The 14,556-nt window shown below is 39.3% G+C and overlaps 1 protein-coding gene across 1 annotated transcript; it reads right to left on the reverse strand.

The window, feature by feature from the left end:
- Window positions 1-5,830: 5,830 nt before the first annotated feature.
- On the reverse strand, window positions 5,831-7,198 carry gjd2b (gap junction protein delta 2b). Its single transcript, XM_020527536.2, has 2 exons — window positions 7,128-7,198; window positions 5,831-6,662 (listed from the first exon to the last, which is right to left on the reverse strand). Exons 1-2 carry the CDS (start codon window positions 7,196-7,198, stop codon window positions 5,831-5,833), a joined length of 903 nt encoding a protein of 300 aa, XP_020383125.1.
- Window positions 7,199-14,556: the final 7,358 nt, after the last annotated feature.

A 14,556-nucleotide genomic window follows, 5' to 3' on the forward strand; every position in this document is an offset into this window, starting at 1 on the left:
ATTTCTAAAGCCTGTATGTCTAAATCTGTGAGAAAGATAAAACTGTTATTGAGAGGAGAAAAGATTAAATTGATACAAGTGGGAACTGTGGTGTGAACCAAAAAGTGAACATCACTAAGAAGTGGCAGATCCTGCCATCAAGTTTGTCAACCATTGTGAAATGCAAGGCAACAACCTTGAAGAAGTTCAACAAACAGGTATTACCTCCAGCAAAGAAGAAGATGAGAACAACCGTCTATCCTGCCATTAAAGAAGTTTTGCCAGTTCAAGGCAGCTCGAGCAGAGAACCTTCAGTCCTCCAGTCCAACCCTGCAGGAGATTGGAGTCACCCTGACAAAGAGACAGGGGCCATGAGGAGTTCATCTGCAGTGGGCACAAATAGCTGGACCTATTCAAGGCAAGACACAACATTGTCTACCATGCAGTAAACAGTGATAGTGTGGTTGTTCATGATTAGGAAATATTCAGGACAAAGAAGGCATGAAATATGGTGACGGAATCCACAAGTGCTAATTGGATTTTCCATGCTGGGCTTATATAAGCTATGGTGGCATGTTACACCAAGGACAAGGAGAATCAGGCTGTGGCAGCCAACTTGATAATGAGACTCTTTTCACTCACATGCAAAAGCCCAGTATGGGAATTCTGCAGCGACGAGCAAGAGCACGTATGCTGAGGTGGACAACACTGTACAATGCACAAATCAAATTGACCGATAAAGCAATGATAGTTGTAGCTTGTCCTTCAACTGAGAATCCCAATGACCCCGAAGGGTTAATGAATGACCACTCACTCACCCACCTATTTCCACAGCTGAAGCCACAAAAACCATAAAGGTGCTTTGGGATTTTCACACTGCAGCATAAGAACTCCAAGAAGATGTTTAACTGGACTGACAACGTGGCAGGTTGGATCACATTTTTCCAAAGATTGCATTCTAAGCTTAAAAAGATTATTAAGTTTACAAGAGCTAACTCTTGGTATCTTTCAATGCCGTTACAAGGTTAAGCTATTGTAAGGTGCAAACAAATTGAAAAATAAACAAGTTCCAGAAGACTGGAAGGTGGCTAATGTTGTTCCATTGTTTAGGAAAAGTAGCAAAGACAAGCCAGGAAACTACAGGCCAGTGAGCCTGACATCAATGGCAAGCAAGTTATTGGAGAGAATACTGCAGGAGAGGCTGTGGTCAGGAAAAAGAAGAAGGCACACATTGGGTTTAAGCTATCAGACTCAAGTGAATCCCTAGATGACTATAAAAAGTGTAGGAGTACACTCAAGAGGGAAATCAGACGAACGAAATGAGAGTATGAGATTGACCTGGCAGATAAGATTAAAGATATCAAGAGGTTTTACAGCTATATTAAGAGTACAAGCATCACGAGGGAGAGAATAGGTCCCCTCAAAGATCAGCTTGGCTGTCTGTGTGTGGACCCACAGGAGATGGGGGAGACTTTTAATGAATACTGTTTAAGAAAAGTAGCAAAGACAAGCCATGGAACTACAGGCCAGTGAGCCTGACATCAGTGGTAAGCAAGTCATTGGAGAGGATACTGAGGGACAGGATCAACCAACATTTGGATAGTCAAGGTCTGATTAGGGATAGTCAGCATGGATATGTGTGCGGGAAGTCATGTCTGACAAATCTTTTAGAGCTTTTTGAAGAGGTAATCAAGAGGATAGATGAGGGTGGGACAGTGGATGTTGTCTATATGAACCTTAGTAAGGCCTTTGACAAGGTCTCACATGGCAGCGAGTCATGAAAGTTAGGTCACATGAGATCCAGGGAAAGCTAACAAATTGGATTCAAAATTGGCTCGATGGTAGGAAGCAGAGGGTAATGGTTGAAGGTTGTTTGTCGGACTGAAGACCTGTGACCAGTGGTGTGCCACAGAGGTCAGTACTGGGACTTTTGTTATTTGTTATTTACACAAATGATCTGGATGTGAATATACAAGGCATGATCAGTAAGTTTGAGAATGTCACAAAAGTAGGACATATCACTGATAGTGAAGAAGGTTATCAAAAATTACTGAGGGATCTTGATCAGATGGGGACGTGGGCTGAAGATTGGCAAATGCAATCCAATACAGATAATGGTGAGGTGTTGCATTTTGGAAAGTCAAACCAAGGTGGGGCATATACAGTAAATGGTAAGGTCCAGAGGAGTGTTGTGGGACAGAGGGACCTACGAGTACAAGTACATAGTTTGTTGAAAGCGATGTCAAAGATGGACAGGGTGGTGAAGAAGGTATTTAGCATGCTATCCTTCGTTGGTCAAGGCATTGAGTACAGGAGTTGGAATGTTATGTTACAGTTGTATAAGTCATTGGTGAGGCCGCACTTGGAGTATTGTGTACAGTTTTGGTCACCCTGTTTTAAGGAAAGACATAGTTAGACTGGAAAGTGTGCAAAGAAGATTTACGAGGATGTTGCCAGGCCTAGTAAACCTGAGTTATAGGGAGACATTGACCAGGATAGGACTTTATTCCTTAGAATGTAGGAAAGTGACCTTATTGAGGTGTATAAAATCATGAGGGGCATAGATAGGTTGAATGCATATAGTCTTCTTCCCAGGGATGGGGAATTGAAAACTAGAGGACATAGGTTTAAGATGAGAGGTGATAGATTTAAGAAGGATCTGAGGGGCAACTTCTTCATGCAGAGAGTGATGGGTATATGGAATGGGCTGCCGGAGAAAGTGGTTGAGGCAGGTGCAACAGCAAATTTGAAAAAAAACATTCAAACAGGTAAATAGATGAGAAGAATTTAGAGGGATATGGACCAAATATGGGCAATTGGAACTGGCTGAGTGGGCACCATGTTCAACATGGACCAGTTTGGGCCAAAGGGCCTGTTTCCATGCTGTATTACTCTATGACTCTATGTTCACATATTTACTGCTTTACTGTGTTTGTAGGCAAATTAGGCTACATAGAGATTTCAATGTTGATCCTGAAACTCCACTTTGCATGGACTGGTGGATGGATCCCCTGAGATTAAACTTCTTGGGATTTTACTGTAGAATTTTAAGACAAGAAGTCTGCAGGTCCAATATCACTCCAGAAATATCAGCAGAATCCTGCTAATAGATTTTTCATACTTATCTATTTGTCCATGGGTTGCCAGGGTCTATTCACATTCATTGATCATTTAGAAAACAAATTAATAGATAAGAAATGAAAACAGAAAACAATGAATACATTCAGAAAATTAGACAGTATCTATGGACAGTACAACTGATTTAATGTTTGAATTTGGTGACCTTCAATCAAATTGTTCTGCATTTTTTTTTGGTTTAATTTACCATGTGTTCTTATCAACCAAAATGCCCTCACATTAAATTTGATTAACATATTGAGGTATTTTTGAATATTAGATTGATCTATCTGAACTCATTATTAATTTGTAATTACACATGCCCAATTTAACCATGATTTTACAGCATTTAGTGTAATATTAATTTTCCTATAAACAGCTATTAAAATGGAGCACCTTCTTAGTTTGCTGGTGACTGAAAACTGCCTTCACACAGGTGTTGAAATGTGACTATAGCACCTAAATCTATACAGTCCTACAGCAAGCCATGATTTCAAACATCGTATGCAGCCCAGCACTTAAATTTGTTCTCAGTATAGAATGTTTATTCCAATAGGAATTACACTGTTATTTTTCTTCTTTAAGTATTATTTTACTCATTTTGGTGTAATGTAACATTCAACAAAAACAGATAACACTTGTATGCAAACAAAACAATACATACAGCCTCATATTATTCACTGTAGTAAAAGTTGTACTATAAATTTAACATGTTTTAACATTAGCTTTTTTGTATATTTGTAGCTGAAATATTTGGCCTACATTCAGACTTGTTCCACGTCTTCTCCATTTCTCATCTGACAAAGGCACAATTGTTACTTACTTTAACTCTAAACATCAGATTCTTTTATCATTTTGATTTTTTAAAATTATTAAAATCAGCCTTTCCACAAATTCCATGTCCTGTCTTTGAATATTCACAACATTTTTGATTTTAGTTCTCAATACTGACATTTTCTGTTTTCCAGAAAAGATGAATATTAAAATTGGTTCAATTACAGTTGATGGATCTAAGTTTCTTTTTCTCTCTGTGAGCTGGAACTGAGTGAGCAGACCAGACATTTCACTTACAAAACTTTATTTTTGTATAACAATTAGTACAGTTGAACTAACAAGATGCTGGAAATAAATGGTAGCAAGGTGACACCAAAAACTGTATACAAGTAGATTTAAGTCAATTTTGTCCATAGTAATTTTATTCTAATTTGATATTTGCTTGCATTAAATGTATGGCACTCAAAAAAGCATTAACAAAATGACTTTGCTGAAGTCATTCCTTAAAAACGAACATTTAAATAGAACCTTTCCTGATCTCTGCATATTCAAAGGTTTACATCTAATTACGCATATTTTGAAGTCTAGTTACTGTTCTCTTGTTGGAATCAAAACAGTCACTTTGCACTCAGCAAGGTACTGAGATAAAAACCAAATAATGATGATGAAACTGGAGAAGGGTGGTGCACAGGAAACTGGCTTTACTGTACCAGTGGCCTTGCTCAGCCCAATATTCACTCCAGTTGAGTTTCAAATGAAAAACACACATGGTGTTACGTAATTGTGGGAAAATGTAATTTAGCCTTTTTATTTCAAATGAGACCACCCCTGTTTTCGTCCCCAATCTATCGACTGTAGGATAAAGATTGGCCAGGGGACCTGTGAGAGCCCTTTTTTTTCTCTGTAAGTTATCAGAATTGAATTTTATGACAGGGAAATGGCTTATTCACTGATTGACATGCGTTTTGTTCCATTCAGCTATACACATCACAAACTAGTTAGAACATAGAGAATAAATAATCATCAATATAATAAGCAAATCTCTGACTTGTGCACTGTTTGATAGCCATTGAGAATGTAAAAGTGTTGTATATGGTATTTCAAATAAACTCAGATACAAAGATGTCCCTACATTTAAGGTTGATGGTGGGGATAGACAGGCAAGTACAGGGTAACATTCCAATCACAGCATGAAGACTGGGATGCTTGGTACAAAATAGATTGCCTAAAAGGGCTTCATTTCAACTGTACGTGACTACATTTAAATGAATAATAATCGTAATCACAGTAATCGTAATTTTAAAGAAATCTACAACTATTGACTACTCCAGATTCCCAGGACAGCCTCTGTGCGCAAGACTCATGAACCTGTACTAAAACGCACACCTCCGAACACAGCTTGCATGTGATCTTGAATTGAGATCGCAGGGTATTCCATACCATTTCCAATCACTGAGGAACAACAACTGAGATACCACTGCAGCCAGCTGGCTGGATAGATCATCGCTGTGAAGCCCGTTAGAGACATAGTGCAAATAACATGAGCACCCAGTGCCTCGGGGTCATTCAGTATAGTCACATGGAAATCATTCAGTTTACTCCAGTCTTCCAACAAACATATCGTGCAGGTTTTTAACCTTGTGCTAGTTATATATCTACACATTTGAAAGAGCTATTTACATGTGAAAGTTCTAAAGTGCACAACAAAATAGGTGAGAGCAAACAGCACAGTTACTTGTTGCTATCTCTCAACAAGGCGGAAATGCAATGTGTTCAATCTGATATTCAGGACGAAGTTCATATACTTAGATTCCATTTGGCAGCTCCCAAGGTAGGGGGCAAGGTAATCAGATTGTAGCCAAAGTGTCATCCCTTGGGATACTTTGTTCAATGTTATCTAACATTACCTTGGCAATGAAGCCATGAGGAAATGGCAAGAGGCTGGGGGGGCATTTCAGCTTCACACATAAGCTGAGTCACTGGATTGAGTTCTTCCAAAGTTAGGTACCCCCATTCGGTGCGGTGAGTCCTTGTTTCTGATTTCATAGATGGATTTCCGCCGCTCCTGCGCCCCCCTGACTGCTGTCTTGATCTTCCTCCAGCCCAGGTGATTCAGTTCTGCCAGGTTCAAAATGACACAGAGTCCGCTCACTGCGAACATGAAGACAAGAAAGACCGTCTTTTCCGTGGGTCTGGACACGTAGCATTCAACCTCTTTAATACACGGGTAGCGGTCACACTCATACATAGAAGGGACATTGAAACCATAGAGGAAATACTGCCCCATGAGGAAACCAATCTCTAAAGCATTCCTGAAAACAACTTGGATGATGTAGAAACGAGAGATTCCTTCCTGCCTTCGTATCTTTGACATCTTACTGTTTCTGGCAGAGGAGTTTTGTATTTCTTTAACTTCTAAAAAGTCTGTCCCTTTCATGGAGTTTTCTGAGTTCTGGAGAATCCCATTCACTACTGTATTTTTAATCTTATTGTCCTCTCTCTTCTTGTCCTTTTCCATAGTGATGAACACACTGGAGTACTGTCTCTCCCGCTGTTTGGAGGATTGGTGGACCGAGTAAGTGATAAAGCAAAGGCTGGGAGTACACACCATGATGATCTGGAACACCCAGTACCGTATATGGGAGATGGGGAAAGCCTTGTCATAACAAGCTTGGTTACAGCCCGGCTGCAGAGTGTTACAGACAAACATGGTCTGCTCGTCATCATACACCGTCTCTCCGACTATCGCCACGACCAGGATCCGGAAGATCACGACCACTGTCAGCAAAATCCTAAAAAGGGACAGAAGGAAATAGATGGAACTGATTTCAAGCCGTTTGACACATTCACTAGACAGTTCTGCGATAGAGACAGGAGCAGTTGTTCTGCAAACCCCGACATATTCTATATCCCTCCACCGTCCAGATCTGAAAAACATCTACAGATACAACTTTGGAGAAGTTTATCCTAACGCAGCCTCATTGCGCCAGCAAGGATTCACAGAACGTTCTGTGTTCACAGGTTTCTATCAGGTTCCCACCGCACATCTACTTTCCGCCTAACTGCTACAGATACCTTTGATATTTCTTGTACTTGAGACGTTCGGCTACCTGGATTGAAAGACTAGCAAAGCTAACCGTCATTATGGATACATAATAATGGATTAAAGTCTTCCGAATGAATGCTACACCCCCGAAGTGACTTCGCCGCGTTAAAGGTTCATTTGCTGATTTTGCAGATCCTGCCAATCCTCTTACCTTCCTATCATTGTGGAGTGTTGCTGGACGGCTGCCTCTAACAGCCTCTCTAGAATTGTCCATTCTCCCATCTCTGTGCATCCGGCGACAATAACAGGACCGCAGCGAGGCCGCTCTGCTGGGGATTCTCCCTCCTGTAGTGGGTCAGTGCTCGGAACCTGCCCAAAAACTGTCGGTTTCGTTTAGATCTGAACACAGCAGAGCGAAGCGTCAACACACAGCAGGACCTTGACTACTCAGCGCCTTTAGCCCGCCGTGCCGATTAATGTAATCTCACTCGCTTTGGACAGGAGATTGAAGCAGTCCGAATAGGTGGGGGAGGAGGAGTAGGGGATGGTATTTAGAGTCATGCGGGCTCTAATCTTCCTTTAAATACTTACCTCCTGCGTCACTCACGAGCATTTTTTTTCTATATAGACATCAGCTAAATGAAGATGGATTTTATCGTTTTCATTATTCTGAAATATCCCAGGGCGGATTAATTTGCAGCAAAATTTGCATTGTAATCTTACAACAGCGAAATACCTGACGTGCAATGAGAGGTTAGCAACATAAATCACCAAAGCCAATTGCAGAACAGCAGCCCTTGGAGACACTCAGCGGCTCCGGCAGCATCTGTCCATGGGGCGAATGCAGTGGTCCTTCATCCCAAAGTAGTCTGAATTCCAGAAAGTCAATGTTCAGACCAGAGGACTGCAAGGTGTCCGACTATGGACGCGAGGCGCTTGTTTTCCTGAAGTTCTTAAAGCCAACAACTTTTAAAATTACAGTTTTGTGGAAGCGTTGTGCAGAGGAGCTGGCACTTCTGTTCTCCGGACCCATTCTGCCTGAATGGTTGGGTGCTCCCAGTGTTTTCTGATTCGCTTCCAGATTTTCAGCGCTTGCAGTATGTCGCCCTTCTGGACTCCAGTAAGTTAGTGAGGCGAGGTAAAATTGTGAAAACATCATGATTTGAGCAATTTGACAATTTTACGGGACGGTGGACTAGTATTTCTCATGGACACTAATTTATATGCTAGATAATCACAAATAGTCATCACATCCATGCATATTGCCTTTTCTCCCCCTTGGATTTCGCTAACAAATAGCTTCGAGGTCAAATTGACAAGATTTTTAAAAAATTCGAGTCACTTTGGACTCTAGGCGTTAACTCGGTTTCTCTCTCTCAGATGGTGCCAGACATGCTGAGTTTCTCCAGCACCTTCAGTTTTTATTACAGATCTCCATTATCTGCAGGACTTTGCTCTTGTCGGATTTTTAGTGGATGCCTATCACTTAGTTATAGGGTCATACAGCACGGAAACAGACCCTTCGGCCCAACCAGTCCCTGCCGATCATAATCCCAACCTAGTCACACCGGCCTGAGCATGGCCCATATCCCTCTAAATATGTTTTAATCATGTACTTATCCAAATGTCTTCTTTAAAACGTTGTAACTGTACCACATCCATCACTTCCCCTGGAAGTTCTTTCCACATATGAACCACTTTCTGCGTAAAATAAAATTCCGTGTCTTTTTTAAACCTTTCGCCTCTTCACTTAAAAATATGCTGCCTAGTTTCAAAATCCCAATCCTAGGAAAAAGACACCTGCCTTCACCTTACCTAACCCCTCATGATTTCATAAACCACCATAAAGTCACCCCTCAATCTCATATGCTCCAATGAAAACAGTCCTAGCCTATCCAGCTTCTCCTTATTATTCAAACCCTCCAGTCCCAGCAACATTAGAAGTAAGGAGCTGTATCCACATAGGTCCATAAACATCTCTCTCCACTAGTGAACCAACTGGTCATGTGAAACCACTCCAAAAGCATTGTGATATGGTGAGGAGGCAGATATCTAGAAACAATACAGCCAATATGAGTTTAAACCCATGTTGTCAGCTTTATTCTTCATCACGCACTGATCATCTGGCCAACTGAGTTAATCACACCCCCACTTTCACTTATTGAATATGTCAGGAATACTCAGCCATTTAGTTCTTAAAGTTCCCATCTAAGTCACACACTCTGCTGACTTGGTCCCATATTACACTCCTTATTCATGCCTGGGTCAATTTCCAGTAACTCCCTGCCTGATAATATTATAGGAGCACCTTCACCATACGGACCACAATGGTTAAGATGACAGTTGCTCACCATCTTTTCAAAGGCAAATAACAGTGGGCAATAATTGGTGAACTTGTCTGGAATGTCCACATACTGTGATTTTATTTGTTTTAGAAAGTCAGCATCTTCAGAACAAACAAATAAATTACACATTTTAGGTGTGATTTCTTCCTCGATGAAGGATTAAACCTATCATTTCTCTCTTGATCCTGAGTGTTTCCAGCATGTTTTATTTCTGATATTGAGCAGCAGCAGGTTTTTTTTTTTAAAACTGCTTTGTTCCATTAGTATTGGTCAATTTTGCAGAATAAAATAGGCTAGCCCAGCTAATGAAACCTTTTTTCTTGTTCTATTTAATTTTGTTGGATTCCTGATCCAAATTCTCCACTCAAACTGTTTGCATGAGCACAGGTGTCCATTCAGATCTGTCTCCTTAAGAAACAATGCCTCTGAACTCCAGAACTGTGAATACGTTTCAATCTTCATTAACTATGCAAGACTTTTGTGCAGTGTTGGTACCTGTGACCTATTAGTTTTATTTAAAAATGTTGAACACAGAAAATGTGGAAAAACATTTTAAAAATCAAATCAATTAGTCACACATTAAGAAAGAAACATCAAATAAATAATTCACTGGAGCACTTTCACTCTTTCCATCTCTGCCAAGTTTTAGATAAAAATAGAAATAAATGAATTAAGGGGAAGTGACAGACTAGTAGTATTGCTAGACTATTAATCCAGAGCCTCAGATAATGTCTCAAGGACCCAGGTTCAAATCCCAGCATGACAGATGAGAGTTCGAATAGAATAATAAAAGTCTGGCATTAAGAGTCCAATGATGACTATGAAACAATTGTCAATTGTCATCTGGTTCACTAATGTCCTTTAGGGAAGCAGACTGTTGTTGTTACCTGGTCTGACCAACATGTGACTCCAGACCCACAGTGATATTGTTGACATTTAACTGGCCTCTGGCAAATGAAAAATGGGCAATAAATGTTGGTGTATCCAGTGACATCCAGTGTGAATAAATAAAATTTATCATGTGAATAAAACAAAGAACTGTGGATGGTGAAGATCAGAAACAAAAACATAAATTGTTGGAGAAACTCAACAAGTCTGGCAGCATCTGTGAAGAGAAAGCAGTGTTAACGTTTCAAGTCCAGCGACCCTTCCAGTTCTGCTTTCTCTCCACACATGCTGCCAGATCTGTTTTCTCCAGCAATGTTTTAAAGTTATCATGTGGCTGTGTATGTGAAAATTATACATGGTGATACAAAAAAGCATTTCTGGAAGGTGGCTAATGTTGTTCCATTGTTTAAGAAAGGTAGCAAAGACAAGACAGGGAACTATAGGCCAGTGAGCCTGACATCAGTGGTAAGCAAGTTATTGGAGAGGATACTGAGGGACAGGATCAACCAACATTTGGATAGTCAAGGTCTGATTAGGGATGGTCAGCATGGATTTGTGTGCAGGAAATCATGTCTGACAAATCTTTCAATGTTTTTCGAAGATGTAACCAAGAGGATAGATAAGGGTAGGGCAGTGGATGTTGTCTATATGGACTTTAGTAAGGCCTATGACAAGGTCCCGCACGGCAGGCTAGTCATGAAGCTTAGGTCGCATGGGATCCAGGGAAAGCTCACTAATTGGATTCAAAATTGGCTTGATGGTAGGAAGCAGAGGGTAATGGTTGAAGGTTGTTTGTCGGACTGGAGGCCTGTGACTAGTGGTGTGCCATTAGGGTCGGTACTGGGACCATTGTCATTTGTTATTTACAGAAATGATCTGGACGTGAATGTAAAGGCATGGTTAGTAAGTTTGCAGACGATACAAAACTAGGAGGTATCATTGATAGTGAAGAAGGTTATCAAAAATTACAGCGAGATCTTGATCAGATGGGGAAGTGGGCTGAGGATTGGCAAATGCAATCCAATACAGTTAAGTGTGAGGTGTTGCATTTTGGAAAGTCAAACCAAGGTAGGATTTATACAGTAAATGGTAAGGTCCTGAGGAGTGTTGTGGAACAGAGGAACCTAGGAGTACAAGTACACAGTTCGTTGAAAGCAACATCATAGATGGACAGGGTGGTGAAGAGGGCATGATGCTTCCACCATCCTTTCAAGCGGTGCATTCTGAATCATAATAATTCTCAATATAAAAATCTTTCTTTTAGACATGAGACCACTCTAGCAGAGAGTCTCATTTTGGTGAGGCTATACATTAGATACAGTATAAATATAATCTGGCGCAGTGTTAAAATGCCCAGAAGTTTCGGTAGACCATGTGAAAACCTTTTCAGTTTACTAACAAGTATTTCAAATGTTATTGAAGATTTCTGTTGCCATATAGGTTACAATGGAAATGTTGCTGTATAAAACCAGGATTAACCGACTCTGACTACAGAGAGGCGCTGTGAGACATCCTCTGGATTAGGTAGCCTCAAGCCATTTGAGTTTGATGCTGGACAGAGTTCTAACTGCAGATAAAGTTATAAATTTGATTTGAAACATTCATCAGCTACACCTTCGAGAAATTTCATAAATATACCTGAATTTGGTTAACTTTTAAAATGAAGTCGCCGGTCCTCTATCATGTACTCCACCTGCATCCTCCACCTACCCCTGCCAACTCTCCCACATGCAAACACCAAAGCATTTGCACTTAAGCAGCAAGAATAGGAACTTAGAATACTTGTGCAAACTCACAAGCAGAGCTTTCGCCAGTGCTTCAGAATCTAAACAGTTTAAAAGGGATACAATCTTCTAAGACTGGGCCCTGCAGTATAAATTAAGTAACACATACAGATTTGAGGCAGTATCTGTGACAGGCTTTAAACCAATATAATCTAATTATCTTCATATCTTTGTAGATAAAATGAAACTGGAGTTTACTTTTTTTAATACTGACCTAAAATGCATAATTAAAATTAAATTATACTTATGCTTTTCATATCAGATTACTATTTAAGTACCCTTCAAATAATAGAAAGAATCATACTGCTAGATCTGTATATGGAATTAATTATTCCGACTCTGTGTGTCAAAAATAAGTAGTATTTAATAGAAGCAATTTCAGATACACAGAGATCATGAAAGATGATAAATAACCGCTACATTTTTTCTTTCTACTAATGTGATCCTCCTTAAAGTATCATTTTTATCATTGAAAGCTATCAGTCAATTTTAACTCTGCACCAAAACCAAAAATAATTCCAATATTATTTAAATTCTAATTGGCTGTTACATTGCCTGACAGTTGATAGAATTTGAGACAAAGACACTTTTGAGTGATGCTTTTGGGAAAGATTGATTTAGTAACAATTGTACAACAAGAAATAAAAGTCTTTTATTGTCTCTTGGCTGATTACAAATAAGTGTAGGAATGAAAAATAAGTTAACCCTCGTCAGAATTGTTATGATGCAGAAATCACCAACTGTATTAAAATATTGATTGAACTGTCTAGCAATTGGAATATACCAAATATAGGAATATAAATAAACTATCTCATCATCAGTTTATATAGCAGCTTTATGAGTTTGTGAAAATGCAAGCTTTATGGTAATATGGTGTACTTCATCTCCTTTCTATACAATCCTGCACACTGTTATGTTTCAGAGTTATGCCAATTTTAACAGTAACAATATATGCACATTTTCTGAGTAAATCACATTGATCTGCATTTGGTGATTCTTACAGTAATAAAGTCTGCCTTAGGTACTCTATCAGGTGCAGTGGTACATCCATTTTAATAACCTGTCCAATATCTAACTACACCACAGAATAATCCAAGGAGGTATCAATAGGACCCACCTAGTGATCTGAATTGAACGTTCTTGATTTTCAAATATGATCCTAGAATTATTTCAAAGATGAATGGCTAAAATACATGAAATTGGGTAAATATGAATAATTAACTAATTTATTTCACAGATCAACAGTAAAAGGACATTCCAGTATCTGATTCACATCCTACATCCAAAAATTTTTCTTTCAAATCGGTTGCATGGGATGCATATGCTTTGATGGGTGTCTTGCTTTCCTTTAGGCAACATCTAGCTCTAAGAAACATTGATATCTTGTATTTTTGATTCCAAATGTGGGCCTCAAACCTTTGAAATCATTTACTTTATGTATTTACTTATTTTAAACATTCTTTGACAGCCTTCTTCCTCCAGAGACAATGGCTTGTGCATCAGTTGTCAAGCCTGTGTTTAATATCACCTGGCATCTCTGAAGAAACCCATTATATTTTGACAGTCAAAGGCAGTGGGTTACTCAGGTACAGTATTTATTGGCCTTTGTTTTCTTGGTGCCTTCTTCTCAGCCAGCTTAGCATTCCAACTTTATTTGACTCTTCAAATGTGTCTCCAGACAGTCTGCCTCCAGAGGTCAAAGCATATGAACATTCAAAACCAGAAAAAGATCCGCAAGTCCATCTAACCTGTTCCATACTGTTGTGATGCTTTATGCATTAAGTCAAAAGATTCCTTACTTCTATACTCATCTACTCTCCTGAGAGAGATGAAACATCCAAAGGCCAATTTAAGAAAAAAAAAGTTTGGTAAACTCTGTTTCTATCCTTTTATGCAATTCAAATTGATCCAGGAGACCACATTGTGTTACTCACTACCTACCTCTTCAAGACGCAATCTCCTTCAATCTGGTTCTTTCTTGATACTGTAATATAAAATGAGCTAGATTTTATTTCTTCATAATTTGGTTGGTTTTGAGTGAGACAAAATCCTGCCCAATGAATCTGCACTCATCACACAACTGGCAACATATTCAGTGATTCAAAGCCTACTGCCCATTGATATTGCCAATGATGTTTGGAGATTTTACCACATTGACTGCCTCTGTGCAAATCACCCACCCCTATTCAATCACCTTTGGGCATCTGGTTTTGACATATCTAGTCAATAAAATGTCAACAAAACTCATTTTTTAAAAAATGCCTTATAACTCTCTTCTGGGTCCTTGGTGCAATATTTTGGGAACTGATATTTAAGTTATGGAGACTTATGATCAAAACTGGAGGGTTGGCAAACCTATTTCTGGTTGTTCATTTTGTCCATTTATGTCCCCAACTGAATGAAAAGGCTAAAGTATTGTTATTCACTAAATAGTTATAAATGAATAAATGATATTCAGTTCATTTGAATGTAAGCAGGAAATCTCTTGCTGTTTCCAAGATGAGTAGCTAATAGACCTGAGACAATTAGTTCCCATTTTATCAATTGTGAATTCCACAAACCTGGTCCATTTGTCTCCAGAGATAGTAGGAACTGCAGATGCTGGAGAATCTGAGATAACAAG

Source organism: Rhincodon typus, chromosome 8 (genome assembly GCF_021869965.1).
Source record: "Rhincodon typus isolate 14 chromosome 8, sRhiTyp1.1, whole genome shotgun sequence".
Lineage (NCBI taxonomy): Eukaryota > Metazoa > Chordata > Chondrichthyes > Orectolobiformes > Rhincodontidae > Rhincodon > Rhincodon typus.

Bases quoted from the DNA above. Each gene is read 5' to 3' on its own strand.
- gjd2b (XM_020527536.2), bottom strand. From the start codon at position 7,198: ATGGGAGAATGGACAATTCTAGAGAGGCTGTTAGAGGCAGCCGTCCAG. The intron at 6,663-7,127 runs GTAAGAGGATTG...GTCCCTTTTTAG, and splicing joins CACTCCACAATGATAGGAAG to GATTTTGCTGACAGTGGTCG.